The sequence below is a fragment of the Gracilinanus agilis genome, chromosome 2, assembly GCF_016433145.1.
Source record: "Gracilinanus agilis isolate LMUSP501 chromosome 2, AgileGrace, whole genome shotgun sequence".
Taxonomy (NCBI): Eukaryota; Metazoa; Chordata; class Mammalia; order Didelphimorphia; family Didelphidae; genus Gracilinanus; species Gracilinanus agilis.
Genome location: NC_058131.1, coordinates 342,921,621 through 342,941,084, shown reverse-complemented (window position 1 = coordinate 342,941,084; position 19,464 = coordinate 342,921,621). Strand labels below are relative to the sequence as shown.

The 19,464-nt window shown below is 41.4% G+C and overlaps 1 protein-coding gene across 1 annotated transcript in view; it reads right to left on the bottom strand.

Annotated features, from left to right (window-relative positions):
• The window catches only part of LPIN3 (lipin 3), a 29,886-nt gene extending 11,014 nt beyond the window's left edge, over positions 1 to 18,872 (bottom strand). Inside the window, exons 1-9 of the mRNA XM_044661569.1 lie at positions 18,681 to 18,872; positions 18,193 to 18,288; positions 16,524 to 16,774; positions 14,256 to 14,379; positions 13,803 to 13,896; positions 13,245 to 13,344; positions 10,923 to 11,068; positions 10,530 to 10,623; positions 692 to 761 (exon numbers count right to left, since the gene is read on the bottom strand). Of these exons, the coding sequence (XP_044517504.1) occupies positions 692 to 761; positions 10,530 to 10,623; positions 10,923 to 11,068; positions 13,245 to 13,344; positions 13,803 to 13,896; positions 14,256 to 14,379; positions 16,524 to 16,774; positions 18,193 to 18,288; positions 18,681 to 18,872 (1,167 nt within the window). The remainder of the gene's footprint in view (positions 1 to 691; positions 762 to 10,529; positions 10,624 to 10,922; positions 11,069 to 13,244; positions 13,345 to 13,802; positions 13,897 to 14,255; positions 14,380 to 16,523; positions 16,775 to 18,192; positions 18,289 to 18,680) is intronic.
• Positions 18,873 to 19,464: the final 592 nt, after the last annotated feature.

The window sequence follows — 19,464 nt, the reverse complement described above, 5'->3', positions numbered from 1 at the left end:
GACTGAAAGTCTGAGTGCTGGCATTGCCCCTTGAACTGAGGGTACTGATTAACTACAGCATTCATTGGTCCAGGCCTCATGGTGGGTCAACCCCCACTAACAAAATATAAATGATATGGTAAATACTTGCTGAATAAATGAATGGAAAAATAGAATTTAGGGGCCCTTCCTCCTACCCAATAGGCCAGAACACTTACAATGCCAAGAGAGGTGGTACTTTAGGGGAGGTGGCAAGGCTTTCTAGGGTTAGGGACTTCCTATACAAGGTCACCAAGTGTTTGAGAAAAGGGAAAACACTTTGCTATCTTTCCTTCTGACCCAACTTCCATCCAAACTTCCCCAATAAAAATCCCTATCCTTGGTTCCCACAATAAGGCCATCTGGACCAGCCAGTGCCTTAAATGTCTCTGTGAACAGTTTCCTAGGAAGTACAAAGGGAGAAGGGATAGTCAAACACTGAGTCAGGAAGGAATAACTGAATTGGTTTTAAGGATTTGGAAACTTCCTGTTCCAAGATTCAAGAATGACCCTAGTTTGGAGCTCTATGGCTAATCCTGTTGGAAGTCTAGAGTTTTGCAGTGGCATTTCCCACCAATCCTCCTTCTCTTCTCCCTCTCTAAATTCTTTGCAGCATCATCCAAACCCTCTCTATGATCAGAGCAGGAAAGATAGATGGAGAAGGAGTTCTGACCTTGGGCAAAGTCTTCTGAAAGGCCTGTAGGGACAGGATCATTGGGGCAGCTACAGCCCAGTTGTAATGCCTAGAAAGGTAAAGCAGGGATAAAAAGTAACTTCTGAGGAATAATAGCTAAAAAAGGAGAAGCCTAGCTATTCATGGACTTGAAGCTAAAGGCCCAAAACACAATGAGCAATGGAGCTAGAACTTTCTGTCCAAAAAAGAACCCTGAGCTCCTATTCCTAGTTATTTTGATTAGATCCTAATGGCCTTGCCATATAATAATAATAACCCCTCCCTTGAAGTCCATCCAAATGTCTGTGCTCTGTGTGTGTGTATGTATATATATGTGTTGTGTGATGTACTGCAGAGATTTTGTGTGCCCTGAGACTAGCTTTGAAGGCCTGGTAGGAACCCTGAAATGCTGATGAACTGGGCTCTGCTGATTCCACTAATGAGATAAACATCCCAGTCAGAGGCATTGAAACTCCTCCAGGAGACAAAGAAATAGATGGGACAATCAAACACTTTAGGTTGGTCCTCAAAAGCATCATAACACAGAGAAGAGTACAAGTGACTCCCCATGTTTTGGTATCCCAAAGGCAAAATATTAGAACAAATGAGAAATACCAATACCCTACCTGATGGAAATGCTTCAGTACAATTGATGCTGAATGCTAAAATAGGCAAGACATGAATTACCCATGAAATGATTTGGAAGCATCAACACTTTCATTATGTTCCAGAACTAAGTTCTTAACAAAATTGGAAGCAGATCTCAACAATTAAGGCAAGGGTCTCATACTTTTTGTCAACTGCACTCTCAGTTCCAAGTCCCATGGCAATGTGTAGTTGACCAGGACAATAAAAAACAAACAAACGTCATCCTTAGAGCCATATAAGATAAAATAAAAAATGAAGTTAAAAGGCTACTAAAAATATGAACAGGGAAAAGTTGAGGACCTTGGAGGTCTTAGAAAACTTTTATTTCTAATTCAAAATCCAGAAATCCTACCTCATAATGAAAAGATGACAAAAGCAGCACTGAGGTCTCCACTGACCTTGAAAAGGAGATGACCATACTTAAGACTAGAACTCTGAAAGATTCTTTTTGAGTTTGATGGCATGAATTCAACTAGTAGGCCAATTACGCCAAAACAGAGTAATAAAAAAGGGCCAGTTTCTGCTATAACCATTATGAACAAACATTTCCCCACAGAATTTGACAGAGTATAAAAATCTTTTCAGAACCAGCAGTTGGTGGTATCGCAACAGTTGTTGCCATGATAAGGACCATGGTAGAAAAGGTAGAGCTATCAAGGAATTTTCTCTACCCACCCACGGCCACCATAGTAGAAGAAACTTGAGAAAATAATTGATCTATGGAAAGGCATTGAAAGATCTAACTGGTATGGACAGTAAAATACTTGAACATTATATTGCCCAGTGAAAGGGACCAATAGTAGAACATAGAGAAATGAATGTGAAAAAGAAAGCATATCAGAAATTCTAGACTACCCAATCAGCAACTGAGGGCACAAGACTAAGTGATAGAAGGCATCAAAGAAACACAAAGAACAAATTTGATGGTTTGATATCAATCCAAAATTTTACCCCTGACACTTGAGAAATAAAGAAATCATAGGTTAAGAAAGAGCACCTAAAGAAGGATGTCAAAGTTTTTGTCATCTCTAGGATGGCAAGATGGGGATCAAATAATGTCTCAGTATTCCTTCCAGATGTACACAGAAGCTGGTCTTGATATAAAATCTCAATTAAGGAAGTAAGACTAGAAAATATGAGTGAACAGAAGACACATTAAAAAGGAAATTATGAAGTGATAAATGTTGGAGAGGATGTGGCAAAATTGGGACACTAATGCATTGCTAGTGGAGTTGTGAATTGATCCATACATTCTAGAGGGCAATTTGGAACTATGCCCAAAGGGCTATAGAACTGATCCTGTGATACCACTTACTGAGACTGTATCCCAAAGAGATAATAAAAAAGGGGAAAGAACCTACTTGCACAAGAATACTTTAGCGGCTCTTTTTTGTGGTGCAAAGAATTGGAAATTGAGGGGATGTCCATCAATTGAGGAATGGCTGAACAAATTGTGGTACACATTGGTGATGGAATACTATTGTGCTATAAGAAATGATAAGCAAGATGATTTCAGAAAAATCTGGAAAGATCTCCAGGAACTGATTGCAGAAGGAAATAAGCAGAACTGAGAGAACGTTGTAAATAGTAACAGCTATATTATACAATGACCAACTGTGAAAACTTGGCTATTCTCAGCAAAGCAATGATCTGGGACAATCCTGGAAGATTTATGATGTAGAATGATATCCATATCCAGAGAAAGAACTGCTGGAGTCAGATGGATGTAGATCAAAGCATATTAATTTTTCATATCAGTAAAGTTAGTTTAATTTTGTGGTTTGGGTTTCTTATGAGTGAGCTCTTACAACAATGGCCATTATGCAAGTGTGTTTTGCGTGATAATAAAAATAAAAGAAAAACGAAAAAAAGAAATTATATATCCAAGGATGTACAGGAGAGACCCAGTAGAAGATAACTCTACAACATCTACAAAAAAAGTCTTAATCAAAAATACCACCTTGCCACAAAATTTAGAATTCCTAGAAGAAATGAAGTAAAAATTTTAAAATTATATTATAAATTAAATAGCTTAAGGAGAAAGAATTGGAAGAATAAATAGCTCAGTGTTCAAGGAATATGCTCTCTGAAAATTAAATCAAACAGAATTCAATGAATCTATGACAATAAGGAATATTGGAATTCAAACAAAAAGCCAGAGAGAGAATTCCCCTACAAAGCCAAAAAAGTTGAACTAAAATATCTTATTAACCACTTGCCATATACGAAAAATACCAAGCTATGACTGCTCCTAATAACAAATTAAACAGTTTTCCTCATAGAATCTTTCTCCAGTGTTATCAAAATGTTATTTTGGCTCAATAAGTGTTAAGATTCTTAACATTTGCCAAAAAAAAAAAAAAAAAAGATAAAACCTGAAGACTCTGAGCTTGAGACACAAGGTCACATGGAATTAATGGATAAAAGCAATTAACTTAGAGCAATTAACCACTTGTGATATTAATAACAACATTAATAAAACATAGGGCCCATCACTGTAGAATAGCTATGGAAAGCTCAATAACTGGGCCAAAAGGAGAAAGAAGTTTGACATTTTTAGAGTCTATGACAAAGAGCTCAGAAACCTACAGAAAGAATTTTAGAATAAGCAGACATCATTTCACCAAAATCCTAAAGACTGAAGAGAGGCACACAGCTTTGGATTCTTATTCAGTTATTCTATCTATTTGTGAAATAGTCCACAGAACATGAAACATAGAAGAATCATAGCATGAGAGAAACTCGTCCTAGGATGGTTTGATCTGAACCCTGATCAAAAATCGAGAGGAATGAAATAATAATCATGATAACTAATTATAGTAACAACAGCTGACATTGCTTTAAGATTTGCAAAATGACTTTACATTCATGATCTCTTTTGAGGCTTACCACAGTCTAGTTGGGTAAATGCTATGGCTATTATTATCTCCATTCTGCATATGTGGAAAATGAAGTTTAGCAACTTGATCAGGGCTCATACAACTAGCTACCACTTAGGTCTTTCTAAATCCAGTCCTTCATTTTTGCTTTTTTTGTCAATCAAAGTCTTTAATAACCTGTCATCTCTCCTCACCTTTCCAATCTTCTTATTACCTTTCCATCCTTCTTTTCACTTCTTTTTTAAAACCTTCACCTTCCATCTTAGAATCAATACTGTGTATTGGTTCCAAGGCAGAAGAGTGGCTAGAGAAGAAGAAGGGCTGGGCAATGGGGGTTAAGTAATTTGCCCAGGGTCACACAGCTGGGAAATGTTTGAGATCAGATTTGAACCCAGGACCTCCCATCTCTAGGCCTGGTTCCCAATCCATTGAACCACCCAACTACCCCCTTCACTTATTCTTCCATCCAGTGACACTGACCTCCTTGCTCTTCCTAGAATAAGCATCCTATCTTTTGACTCTGGGCATTTTTTTCCTAGCTATTCCTTATACCTGGAATGCTTTCCCTCCTCACCTCCATCTCCTGGTTTCCTTCAAGTTCAAGCTAAAATATAAGCTACCTTTTCCAAATCACCTTTAATTCTAGTATCTTCTTTCAGTTGATTCTTTCTTTAAAAAAATCCTTACCTTAGGTCTTAGAAGCAATACTCAATACTGATTTCAATGCAGAAGAGCAGTAAGGGATAGATAGCTGGAGTTAAACAACTTCCCCAAGGTCACACAGCTAGGAAGTGTCTGAAACCAGATTTGAACCCAGGACCTCCTGTCTCTAGTCCTGGCTATCTATCTACTGAGCCATTTAGCTGCTCCTCAGTTGATTATTTCCAATGAGTCCAGTCTATAGCTTGTTTATACATAGTTATTTCCATGCTGTCTCCTTTATTAGACTGAGCTTGAGAACAGGGACTGTCTTTTTGCCTTTCTTTGTATCCGCAGCCTTTAGTACTGAATCTGCTACATGGCAGGTGCTGAACAATTTTTTTTAGACTGACTAATCACTGGGCTCCAAGAAATATCTAATTGCTTATTCTTTCCTCTCCATTCAATTGCCTGTCCCAGACCAATACAATGGCAGGGAGTGAGATTAGTGTCGTGACCCTGAGATGCTATGCTTTACAGAAGAATTGGGTTCGCCATGGAAATAGCTCAAGAAGTTCAGTTCCAAGCCTGCCAACTTCCTCTCCTCTGCAATTCCTGTCCTTGCCTGAGAAGACCTGGATATCCATGTAGATGCTTCCTCAGACTCCTTAAATCCAGCCACATAGGGATGGTCACACAGCAGATCTCTCACCATTAGTGGAACCTCAGGTGTGCCACTGCCCCAGTGAGCAGCTTTCCTGTTGTCCTGTCTGACCCTAACTTCCTGTTTTTTCCCTATTCCCTATCCTTCATCGCTTCCATACCCGCTTTCCCCCTCAAGACCTCTGATGCTCAACCCTTTAGTATTTTCTCAGGCTATTACTTCTACTTTGACTTCATTCTCCAGTCCAGATGGTCTTTTCAACTCTATGCAAGTCCTCTGCTCTCAATTTCTTTGCCCTCTTGTCTTATTGCTGCTCATTTCTTGCCACACCTCAGCTCTGACTTAATTCCACCATCCATTTCCTCTATTCCTACTTAAAACCTGCTGAATGAAATCGTGCTGATGGGGGACACTACAAATTATCTGTACTTATCTGACTTAAGCTGGGCCCTTTCGATACAGCAAAGCAGTCTTCTTCCTCTCTAACACCCAAAGAAGCCATTCTAGACTTCTCCTTCCCCCAGCTCTCTCGGCTGAGAACATAGCCTCTTACTTTACTGACTAGAATTGGGCGCCACTAGATGAACTCCTTCTTCAACTCAATACTCCTTAACTTGTCCCATTCTCTCCTTTCCCCAGTCTCTGACTAATCAGTGGCCTTTCACCTTGGCAAGAGCAACTCTTCCAAGTGGGCACCGATCTGACCTCCTCCCATCGTTTTTAGTAGATTGTGTCCTTTGTCCCTTGGATCTTCAACTTCTCTATCTTTTGGTCCCTTTTCAAACATGTCCAAATCTCCCCTAATCCTTAAGAAAAATCTTCATTAGACTTTACAATTCATACTATTGCCCTATATCTCTTCTTTTGCAGCCATCTCCTTGAAAAGTCTGTCTGCACTTGCTGCCACCGCTCCCTCTCTTCTCATTCACTCCTTAACCCTTTGCAATCTGACTTTTGACCTCATTACTCAGTTGAAACTACTCTCTTCAAAGTGACCAGTGGCCTCTGAATTGCTTAATCTGATGACCTTTTCTTTCCAGGCCTCATTCTACTTTATTACATGTGACATTAATGACCACTTTTCCTTCCCGGATATTCCCTTCGGTTTATGTGAAGAATTGAAAGAAGGCCAGTTTGTCATGTCAAGCAAGGTTGGAGAGATAATCTCTTACCCCCTGGCCTCCAACCTATCTCCCACTTTTCCTCCTACCTGGTTATTTTTTAAATATACTTTCAGTTTTATTGATGTGAGTTTGTTTTCTGTTCACATTATAAACATTTCTAGATTATTCCTCCTTCCCGAGAGATCTCTTCTAACAAAGTTATACAAATAATAGTGATCTCATCTGAAAGTTCATGTAACATTTCACATCTGTAGCATCCCCTACTTCTTTATTTAAAAAATTAACAGAAATCTCTTTTCTCTTGCTCCTAGCATACATCCCACTGAAAAAGGGAGAAAAAAAAAACAACTTTTCTGGAACAAATATACCTAATCAAGTAAAACAAATTTCCACCATTGACTATGAATACCCATGACACATATACATCTTTATGTATTTATGTGTGTATCTCTCTATACACATATATGTGTGTATGTGTGTGTGTGTCTATATAATTCTGTACCCTAAAATCCATCACCTCACTGTCACAGATAGCATGTTTCACCATTAGTCCTCTAGGATCATGAAGGGTCATTGTATCAATCATCAATTTTGTCACAGGCCCACTTCTCTGTTTCTCCCTTCATGACACCTCTAAAATCCACCTCATTTTCTCCACTCACCCAGCTCCCTAGTTCAGGCTCTCCCTGCCTCTCTGAATCAGCCTCCCAGTTCTTCCCTTTGTTTTGAAAGGCCCTGACCATACCACTCCATCCTGTCTACTGCTGTTAAAGTTCACTCTGACTTTATGGCTCCAGCGGCTTCCTATTGCCCACCTGTTTAGCTTTTAGACCTCTCCTTTCAGCCTCATTGGACAGTAGTCCTTCTATTGCCTCTGTAATCTCCCCCAAACCCTCTGGTCCTCTCCCATCTCCATACCATCATACTGGTAATCCCGCAAGCTTTCTCTCCTTACCCTCAAGGATCATCTTCTTTACAAAGCCTTTTATTTTTATCCTCCAACTGCTAGTCTCCTCCCTCAAGTCCCCAATGTAAACATACTCCCTTCTATTTAATTTTTTCTTACTTATATTTCTTCCTAAATATATGTACACCTACACATCTGTCTATATATGCCTACACATGTATGTATGTATATTTACTCTCCCACTAGATTGTAAGCTCTCCTCGAGTAAGGATTGCTTCATTCTTTGTATTGGGATCCCCAATGTCGATCCATTTGTAGGTACAAAATACTCACTCACGGATTGATTCTAATTCTGTAAGTGGAGAGAGAAGAGACTGTCAGTGCCAGGAAGACTAGATTCAGAATCCCAACTCAGACCTTTATGTAGGAGCTTTATGACCCCAGATGATCACTTAGTGTCTCTCAACTTCAGTTTCCTTAAAAATGGGGATAATAGTATTGACTACAGAGGGTTTTTGTGAGGATCAAATGAGATAATATATGTAAAGGACTTAGAAAATCTTTTGTTGCTGTTCAGTTGTGTCAGATTCTTTGTGACCCCATTTGGGTCCCATTTCTTGGCAAATACACTACTAGAGTTTGTCATTTTCTTTTCCAGCTCATTTTATAGATAAGGAAATTGAGGCAAAAAATATTAAGTGACTTTCCCAAGGTTACATGGCTTGTATGTGTCACAGGCCAGATTTGAACTCAGGTCTTCTGATTCCAGAAGAGTTTACAATCTAGTGGGAGAGTTCTATTCACTGTGCCACCTCGCTGCCCCCCACTTTAGGAAGTAGATGCTATTATCTCTATTTTACAGATGAAGACATTAAGGCAGATGGAGGTTAACTGACTTCCCCAGGGTTTCACTTATAGTAAGTGCCTAAGGTTGGATTTGGATTCAGTTTTTCTGACTCTACGCCTAGAGTTCTATCCACCTCACTGCTCTTTTAAAAAACCTTAAAGCACTATGTGAATGTCATTTTTTATTATTTGTTAGTAATTCATATTTTTAAGGCTTTAACCTTAAAATGTTTTTATCTTTTAACATTTATCAGTATTATCCATCCCCATTTTATATTTGAGAAAGTTGAGGCTCAGAGGCTAAATGGCATTTTCCTAGGGTTACACAGCTAGTAAGTATTAAAAACTGGGCCTGGAACACTACTCTCCTGCTTCTAAAGTCTAACAGGCAGCTTGCAGGGCTCAGGGACTCTGGGGCAGGCAGCTCCAAGAATTCAGGCAGCCAGGTCCCGGGGGGAGCTATTTAGGGTGAGTTGGCATCTCTCATGCTCAGGATTTCCTTGTGTGTTTCAGTTTATGGGGTCTCAGGGATTGTTTGGAACGAAGTAAGAATTTCACATATAAAATGCAGAGTGTGAACAGCAGATGTGGATATAACTTAGCTAACAGTGATGGAAAGGATACACTAGCCAGCCCTGGCAAAGAGAATAACCATAGATACGCAGAATCAAAGTTTTAGATCAGTGTAGAAACTATGCCACCCTTCTTTGCAAAGATGAAGAGAAAATATGAGTGTAGAATATTACATAGACTGTCAGACACAGCTGATATTTCAATTGCTTTTGCTGATTTTTCTCTCTTCTACAAAGGATATATGGCTGGATTGGGGAGAGTGGAACAATGTATTTAGAAATGAATATTATAAAAAAAGGAAGATATAAAGAAAATAGGATAACAAAGTAAAAAAAATGTTGTAAAAGGGACCTGGGAGATGCTGCTAATAGGCCCACCTTTCCAGACGGGCTCCCATCCTGGTTTCTTTGGCCAGGATGCATATGTCTTTTTGATGGAATCAACCGCTAATTTCCCAATAATTTTTTTGACTTTGTATATTTTCTTAATCAAAGAATTGATGCTCTTTTTTGTGGTGGCAAAGGATTGGAAATTGAAGGGATGTCCATCAATTAGGGAATGGCTGAACAAATTATGGTATATGATGGTGTTGGAATATTATTGTGCTATAAGAAATGATAAGCAATATGATTTCAGAAAGAGCTGGAAAGATCTTTATGAACTGATGTTGAGTGAAATAAGCAGAACCTGAACAACATTGTACACAATAACAGCAGTACTATGAAACAATCAAATGTGACAGACTTTCCCACTAACAACAATATAAAAGATCCAGAGCAATTCTGAGAGACTTATGAAAAAGAATGCTATCCACACTCAGAGGAAAAACGATTGGAGTTGGAATACAGATGAAAACATGATTTATCACTTGTTTATTTGGGTATATGTTTGGGGATTTTAGTTCTATAAGATTTATAGCTTTTATACAGGGTATATATTTGATAAATACACCTCTACCAAACAGAGGTTTCCCATGGGTTTGGTGGCAGGATGGGGGGAGGTGGAAGGGGAATAAACATATATAGTGTGTACGTCCCACACAATGCTAAGCACCTTACAATATCATCTCATCTGATCATCACCACAATCCTGCAAAGTAGGTGCTGTTATTATCCCCATTTTACCGATGAGAAAAGTAAGATAAACAGGATTTAAGTGACTTGCCCAGGATCACATAGCTAGTAACTGTCTGAAGCCAGATTTGAACTCAGATCTTCCCAACTCCAGGCCCTGTCCTCTATCTGCCGAGTCACCTAGCTGCCTCTAAATGGAGAAGGCTCTGAGATATGCTTTATCCCCAGAAACACGGTCTGAACTGCTCAGAGAGAAGGTTGGGGATGTTTAGCACGAGTGTTCTAGGTGCCTAAAGATGGCATCCCCTAGACTTTCTGCCATGCAGAGGTGAAACAAGGTGGTTTAAGAGCAAAGTGAGTGTGTGGTTCAGACTCAGAGCAATAGCCATCTTTCTGATCTGGGCTCCTAGAAGGATGGGAAACATGTCTGCCCACTGGAAGACAAACGCCTCCTGCCTTGACCCTGCTCCTCCAGGGAGACTTACTTATCTTCGATTTTCACCACAAGTCTGGGGTCCTGCAGGATTCCTGGGTCATTAGCGAGATCCTGGTAGGAGATGATGTGTTTGGAAAACTTCTCTATAGGCAAGGGGAGGAAAATGAGAGAAGGAGAACAAAAACAGATATGAGAGACCAAGGGATGAAGGGACTGGAGAGGAGGACAAAGAGACCGAAGGCCACTTCTTCCTTGGGGGCTCAGCTGTTTGGGGGATGAGGGCAGCCTTGGTACACCAATGACCAGACTGAATAATGCCCACCATAGACCTTTTTCACATCTATTGAAGGTTTCCTTCCTTGCCTCCCACCTCGGTCTTGAAAAGAGGGTTCCCTGGATCCATCTCCTTTGCCCCCCCATGAAAGACTACCATTGGACTCACCTGTGGAGATGCCCTGGTTTTCATTCAATCCACCACATAGAGAGAGCGTAATGTTATTCTTCTGTTCTTCTGGGACTTGGATCTTGGGCTGAATGATCTCTGGGTGGGTGGATGCATCCCAGAATCTGTCATCACACCTAGAACAACTGAGTCAGGAGGAAGAAGCAGTGATGATTTACTGAAGGGGCTAGGGATGGACTTGCTGCTACCATAATGGAACTATGCTGACTTTCCCAGAAATCCACTCCTTCTACAGGGTTAATCAAAGGGAATGAGTGAACCTTTACTGAAAACATCTTTCTTCTTTTTTCCAAACTAAACTTTATTTTATTTTTTAATCAACAAATATCCACTTTATCTCCCTTCCATCGTTTCCCCTCACTATTAAGAGACAAACTTGGCCTCAGATATTTCCTAGCTGTGTGACCCTGGGCCAGTCACTTAGCCTGCTTGCTTCAGTTTCCTCAACTGTAAAATGGGGATCATAATAGCATCTACCTCCCAGGGCTGTTGGGAGGATCAAATAAGACAATATTGAAACCCTTCCTGGCACATAAGCAATCACTTAAAAAGTACTTATTTGGGGGGCAGCTGGGTAGCTCAGTGGATTGAGAGCCAGGCCTAGAGACGGGAGGTCCTAGGTTCAAATCCGGCCTCAGACACTTCCCAGCTGTGTGACCCTGGGCAAGTCACTTGACCCCCATTGCCTACCCTTACCACTTTTCCACCTATAAGTCAATTCACAGAAGTTAAGGGTTTAAAATTAAAAAAAAAAAAGGTACTTATTTTTTTCATTCCTTCTTTCCCTGTTACAAATATACATGGTTGGGCAAAATAAACTCCCCCATTAGCCATATCTTTCCCCATCCCAACCCCAAATAACTCAGTCTACACTCTGAGTCCAACAGCTCTCTATGCAGAAGTGAGTAGCAGGTTTCATCATAAATTCTTTGGAATTAGGGTTGGTCATTTCTTAGGTAAGAGTTTCTAAATCTTCCAAAGTTGTTTTTCTCCATAATATTGTTGTTATTATATAAATTGTTCTACTGGTTCTGCTTATTTCATTTTTCATTAGTTCATACAAGTCTTCCTAGGTTTCTCTGAAATCATCCCTTTCTTCATTTCTTACAGCATAACAGTATTCCAACATATTCATATTTCTTAACTTGTTCAGCCATCCTCAGTTTCAATTCTTTGCCACTACAAAAAGAAAGTTGCTATAAAAAATTTTGTGCATGTGTCCTTTTTGTCTTTCTTTGATCTCTTTGGAGTAGAGGCCTACTAGTAGCCTCAATGGGCTAGACACCTTTTAATAACTTTTTGTACATAATTTAAAGGCAACTTTCCCATGAGCTCCCTGTTACTTTACTCTAGTAGGAACCCTGGCACCCTTAGCCAGCTCTCCACTCTGAGGAATGAGAGTCCCTAAAACTTTAGACAGGATCAAAAAAAGAAAATAGTAAGACCCAAATCAACTTACTTATCCAGTGTCATACTGACCAAACTACCAAAAGATTACTTTATAGAGCTAGAGGGGAAAAAAATAACAAAATTAAACTAGAGCAGTGATGGGCAGACTATGGCCTGCAGGCCAGATGTGGCCCCCTAAAATGTTCTATCCCAGCAGGAGACATTATTCCTAATCTGACGAATACAATAAGTAGGATACAATACAATGAAACTTCGAAAGAATTGCCTTAGAAACAGACTGACAGATGAGCATTTCCTCTCCTTTGGCCCCCTCTTTAAAAAGTTTGCCCATCACTGAACTAGAGGAATCTCAAGGGAAATTATTTTTGAAAAAAGTAGGGGGAGAAGGAGCCTAGTGGTATCAAATCTCAAACTATATATACAATAAAGCTGTAATAAGTCAAAATGATTTGTACTGTTTAGGAAATAAAGGGATCACGGGATAGATTGGATATCCAATATACATAAGCAAATGGGAATAGTAGTCTATAGAAGAGGGAAGTAAGCAGAATAATTTACATAAAAACATTATCAAAATAACTTGGAAAGATTTAAAAACTCTGACTTATGCCATGATTCCAGAGAACTGACGACGAAACATGCTACTCATCTCCTGACAGAGAAGTGATGGACAGAGGGATGACTTTTTTTGAAACTTGTGGGAATTAGTTTTGTGAATATGGAAATTAGTTTGGCTTGACTATGTATTATTGTTACAAGAATTTTCTTGTTCTTTTCTTCCAGTGGGGGAGGGTGGGAGAAGAAAGTTAGAGAGAGAAAATAGATTTTTTTATTAATTGAAAAAATTTTAAAAGAGCCCTACAAAAGAGAGAATGATAAGAATTCCACTACCTTGGGGGGAAGTAAAGGGCAGCACTACTTGAATTAAGGGAAGGCAAGTCTTCAAGGTAGATATCATTTGGTCCCATGTGATAGCTTCTCTTTTGTGAACCTGGGTACAGAGGAAAGGAGTTTCAGGCCAGGTAGTATCAATGTGGGCATGAGAAAGCAGATCCCATGGCATTAGGTAAATTCAGGACCATAAAAATATTATCTGGGCTGATCCTAGCCTGGGGAGGACATCACTGCTTCCTCTCCCATACCTCCTGCCCATCCACATTCCCTTGCTGTTCTTACCCTTGCTTTCTGTTTTCTGCGCAGAGGGATTAGAGCCTCCCTGAACCATCTGCCTGTTGGCTGGCATTCCGTAGCCAGATGAGGAGTGCATCTTCTGAGAGCTCTCAGCTTTATTCTCCTTATTGACTGGCGCAATGCTTATTTGTGGCATTTGGAACATCTCTGTTATACTTGGAAGACGGCTACGCTTTTGGGGTGTTGGCATGTGAAACGCAGAAGAGGAGCCAGTAATGGCTTGAGCGTAATGTAACAAAGACTCAGATTCTACCATACTGGGTAAATCTTCATTTGACTCTTCCCAAAAATAAGGAACGGTTGTATCGAAACTCTCTTCCCTCATCCTGTCCGAAGACTCAAATTTCTTCACCTTCAGACAAACAAGTAGAAGAGATTAAGTCAACAGGATCTAAGGAGCACTTGAGGTCTTGTAGATCCTACCCCTGCCCCAGGGAGTTGATGGGGAGTAGGGAGGTAAGAGGGGGAACTGGGCCCACAGGCACAAAAGATATCTTATTGAGTTCAGGGATTCTATTGTCCATCCCCAAGGCTGGGACACCTCTGGGAGACAGTGACTTAGACAAGGGATCTCTCTAATGGTACCCAAAGGAAGCCCCACATGCTCATCATCACCGTCTATGGCCTTAGGGAGAGATAGCTGTTTGGATAGAGACCTCTCCAAATCCCTTTCTCCCAAAACAGGACAAAGTCAAGCTCCCACTTGCTGACCCGAGGCTTCCTGCAGCAGCACGATGACTTATGGCATTTAGACCTCTTGCAGTCTGAGTCTCTCTCCACCTCAGAATCACTCTTGAAGGATGTTAGATATTCTGAGGATGAACTGAAAGAATATCTGCCAACAAAAGATTTATTTTCTTCTTCTTGCCAAGCTCATCTCCTCCCTTCTCTGCTGCTTACCCGTGGCCTGCACTGGCTCAGCTCTCACCCCAGTGCAGTTAAGGCTGGTAGTTGCCACAGCCCAGCACTGAACTTTCCTTTGGAAGTGGTCTTCATGCATCCTACCTCCCGCCTCCTTTCCTACAGCTACCTGAAAAACAGTCCCCCCTGAGTGAGTGACCACGAGCCTGCCCAGTGATGCATTCTTGTACCTCTCCTTCCATTGGCTTTCCCCAACTGAAGAAAGATATGGATTTTGAAACTGCCTATGGACATCATCCTTAAACTGAAACCTAGTAAGACAGGGAAACATACAGGAGAGAGAAAGGAGAGGCCATGCTCCCACCACCCTGGGCCTCATCGCCCACAGAGCAAGGGAAGGCCAATGCCTTGTGTCTCCTAGAAGACAAAGACATTAAAAATAAGAGAGAAGTATGGCCTGGGGTCCTTGAGGGCCCAAAGCCCACCCCTAGAAGTCAGAGGAGAACCAGAAGCATCTCTTGTATACCTACTGCCACATTGGTCCTGTACCTCCCCAGGTCCCAAAGAGAGCAAGGCCTGGGGATGATTGGTAGTCCCTAAAAAACTGGGGATTCAAGAGAACAGTTTTCAAAGCAGAAAAAATGTTGGACTCTTTGACAATGCTGAAATGGAAATCTTTTCCTTTTCAAAAATCAAAAGAGAAAACCAAACACATGGTCCTTCTTGACCCTCCCCAACTGCTGGTGCCTCCCCTTCCAAACAGTCTTGTATAGTAACTATGATAACAATAGCGATTATATATGTAGTGCTTCAAGGTTTGCAAAGCACTTTTCCCGTTGTTTCATTTGATCTTCACAACCCTGTTTAGGAGGTACTATCATTATTCCCATTTTATGAATGTGGGAACTGAGACAGGCAAAAATTAAGTGATTTACCCGGGTTCACATAACTAGTATCCAAGACAGGATTCAAACTCAAGTCTTCTTGACTTCATTTCTAACTTCCTTATATTAACAACCTTATGCAGATTTGCATTTATTTTCTTATATTTTTGTCATATATTATTTAGATATTGTTGTCTCCTCCGTTAGAATATAAACTCCTTGCACATAACAAAGACTGTTTCATTCTTTGTTTCTTATATCACAGGGCCTAGTATACTTCCTGGCTCATAGCAAGTACTTAACAGATCCCTGCTGACTGATTGAGTGATCAAGGGGTTTCCAGGGCTCTGGCATAAGCCACATCGTCCCTGGATCTTTGGGGAGCCCAGAATCTGAAGACATGGTCTCTAGGAGAGTCCTGCTACTGACTGCCTATGTTACCTTGGAAATGTCACTTCTCCTTAGCTACATCTTAGTTTCCTCGTTTGCAAAATGTAGGGGTTTGATTTAATGATTTCTAAGGTATCTCTCATAGCTGAGAGATGTTAGAAATGGGATCCTGTGAATTCATGGGTTGGAGCTGAGGCAAGGTGTAATGAATCAGGGAAGAGAGGGGAGGTCACACGGTGATTGGTAAGAAGATTTTCTGTCTTTGCCCTCTGAGTTTGAATCTTGTCCCAGATACTAGTTATGTGACCCTAGACAAATCACTTTATTTCTCCCCGTCTCAGTTTCCTCATCTATAAAATGGGAATAATGACAGTACCTCCTATGTTGGGTTGTGAAGGTCAAATGAAATAATATATGTAGGGTGCTTTGCAATCCTTGAAGTACTATATATGTACTAGCTATTGTGATGATAGATACTGGTTATGGTGGTCAGTCGCTCTATTCTCTCTACACCACATATATGTACACACATATTCCCTTAAATGACTCTAATTGTTCCATGCCTGCATCTTCTCTCTCCAACTAGACAAATTCCCCCCTTTCTCCATCATATACACACAAACAAGGGCAGGGAACCCATGGTAGATTTCTGTATCACTCCCCTCCCCAGGGCCCAGCACTGGATAGGCTGCACCATACCTGCTAATATTTGTTGACCTAAACACTTGGCCAAGAAAGACTCCAACCATCAGTTCCTTCGAGGGACCCTGAATTGGAAGGCCTAACCCACCCAAGTTTGAGGAACGAGAGCTAAATCCCAACCTGCTATGGCCTTCTCACTCACAAGGAAGAGGCTTTATCTTCTAGTAATGTCTCATATGCATCTTCCAGCTCCTCAGAACTTGTATCTGCTGATATTATTGATCCTGGTAGTTTCTCATCCTTCTTCTTGGCCTTCTTCCGGAGGCGCTTCTTCCGAGAGATGCTGCGTGGGCGTGCGCTCTTTCTGCGGGCATCCACAATGAAGTCTGTCAGCATCTCATTCGAGGTGTCCAAAGGGAAAGACGAACAACACCGGCTGAAGGGGAGATCCTCCTGGGGACAGGGAGTGTCAGGCCCAAAGGAGACCTTGTGAGAACTTGGAAGCCTTCTTTGACTGCCCACTCTCTCCATGCACATGTGCACAGAAGGCCTATTGGGTTTAAGACACTATTCAGGCAGAGGTCTGGAGTCCAGAGAATGTTTGGCACTTTGTGAGATGTAGTAGAAAAGGTAATACAATATTTAGGAGACTTAAATTCTAGTCTTGGTTCTTATACCCTTCACAACCTGGACCCTTTGTCCCTTTCCCAGCCTTCTTACATTTTACTTGCCTCCCACACTCTAGCCACTCTGGCCCACCCCATCTCCTGCTTCCATACTTTTATACTAGCTGTCCCTTCTGCCTGGAACACTTTCTTTCTCCACCTCCACTTTCTGGCTTCCTTCAAATCTTTGCTCAAAGATCACCTTCTTCATGAGGCTTTTCCTAGTTTCTCTCTACATACATATATACACGCATAAGTGCATGATCCCAACTGCTAGTGTTTTCCCTCTTACCTCCTATCTACTCTCTCTCCATCTTATGAGTACCAAATTTATGTATCTTCCTTCTCCCATTAGAATGTAAGCTCCTTCGGGTAGGCTGGGACGTGTTTTTTGACTTTCTTTGTATTGCCAGATTTTTGCCCTAGAGTCCAGCACACAGTGAATGATTACTTAACATTTATAGAAGGGTGGATTGATGGAAGTCACTCCCCTTCTTTGAGACACAATTTCCTCATATACAAAATGGGGAAAAGAATATCTGCATTATCTTAGAGGATTGTTATGGGGAAACCAGTTTGTCAACCTTAATGCCTAGAAAATAATAATGATCATTATTTTTTCAGGGACCAAAACAAGTTGGGGGGAAATATTTGCATTATCTCAGAGACCGTTATGGGAAAATCATTTTGTCAACCTTACCGCCTAGAAAATAATAATGATCATTATTTTTTCAGCGGCCAAAACAGAATAAGTGTTCAATAAGGGATTGAACACTTACAGGCATTTATGGCTTTAAGGCTTGCATAACACTTTGCTTGTTTTATCTTGTTTGATCTGTGTAATAACCCTCAGGGAAACTGAGGTACAAAGATATTAAGTGACATGTCCAGGGTCACATAACTAGTGTCAGGCCCAGTTTAAATCCAGGTTTTCCAAGGTTCCTCCAAAGCCCATGCCTCACACTTAGAGAAGCAAGTGGCCCATGTGCTATAGTGTGAATATCAGCAGGGCTTCATCCCAGATCCCAGGGACCCTTTGAAGATCTCCCCAAAGTATAGACCCACAGATTGGTCTGGCAATGCACTCAGGCCCACCCTGGCACTTTGGGAGCTGAGTAGAAAGCAAAGGGAAAAGGCAGAGGCTATTTAGAAAATCTCTGGCAAGGGCAGGGGGAAAAGAGACTTAGATTAGGGTAATACACTCACTTCACTACTTTCTGGCTCCTGGACAAAGAAAGCTTCTCCATCAACTCCCAGTTTCATTTGCAGGTCCACTGGCTTCCCATTAATTTCAATGTCAACCTGAGAAGGGATGAGGGAACCATGTCTCTCAGGTAATTCTCCTTTGTCCATATTGGTTAGGGTTATCTAGGCCAATGTTCTCATTTTAAAGAGAAGGGATGTTCAGTGACACACAGAAAGAAAGGAGACGAGCTAGGACTCAAACTCCAGACCTCTGAATCCATTACCCCATTACCACACCGCCTAGCCCAAGATGCTCTCTGCCCTGAAGCAGGAGATGGTGCCATTCCCCCCAGCCCAATCACCCTATGAAGTAGAGAGTGTTAACTTGGGGTAAATCCCCAAGGGAGGAAGGCTCTCCCTTGCTCCAGGACAATACTCAGGGCCCTGAGCCAAGATGACCCAGAGGCAAGGAGAAGCCTGAGGGACTTCCCCCAGACCCTGCAACTCACCACCTGTTCCTTGGTTCGCAGGACATCCAACTTGCCAAAACGAACGTGGAAAGGGGAGCAGAGGAAGGAGCCATCTGGATGTTTCACTACTAACACATCGACACCACCCGATAGTGTGGCAGGGTTCAGGCCTTGGTACAGTTCTTTCACTGCTTCATACACCGTCTCCGCCAACTGGCCCACATAGTTCATGGTCTGGCACTGTCAACAAGACCCATGATAGGAGGGGTCAGCAGGCCAGGCAGCCCAGCCACATGGCTTTCTCTTAGCCTTCACAGAATGCTGACCACAAGGGTGATGCCCACATCACCCATCGTGATTCACCACTTATAAACCATATCTAGGATTTTGTTTTGTTTTGCTTTGGACATTTTTATTTAATTAATTTAGAATATTTTTCCATGGTTACAAGATTTATGCTCCTTCCTTCCCCTACCTCCCATAGCTGACGCACAATTCCACTGGGTTTTACATGTGTCACTGATCAAGACCTATTTCCTATCATTGCATATCTAGAATTTTACAAGCATTGCTGATGGACACCCATTGATAATCAGCACCACATCCTTGTCTTACAGAACTCTGGGATGCCGTTGCTCTTACCTGGTCTTTGAGGTATTGTATAAGAAGAAGCTGACTCCAAGGCCAAGGATTCTGAGAGTTACGGATGGAACTGGGCCAGAAGAACAGGAAAATGGGCAAGAGGAGAGTCAGGACCTCAGAGTTCACTCTCTAGGTTCTGGGATGCCTTTGCCAGACTCTGTGAGGTCTCTAAGTGGGGTGG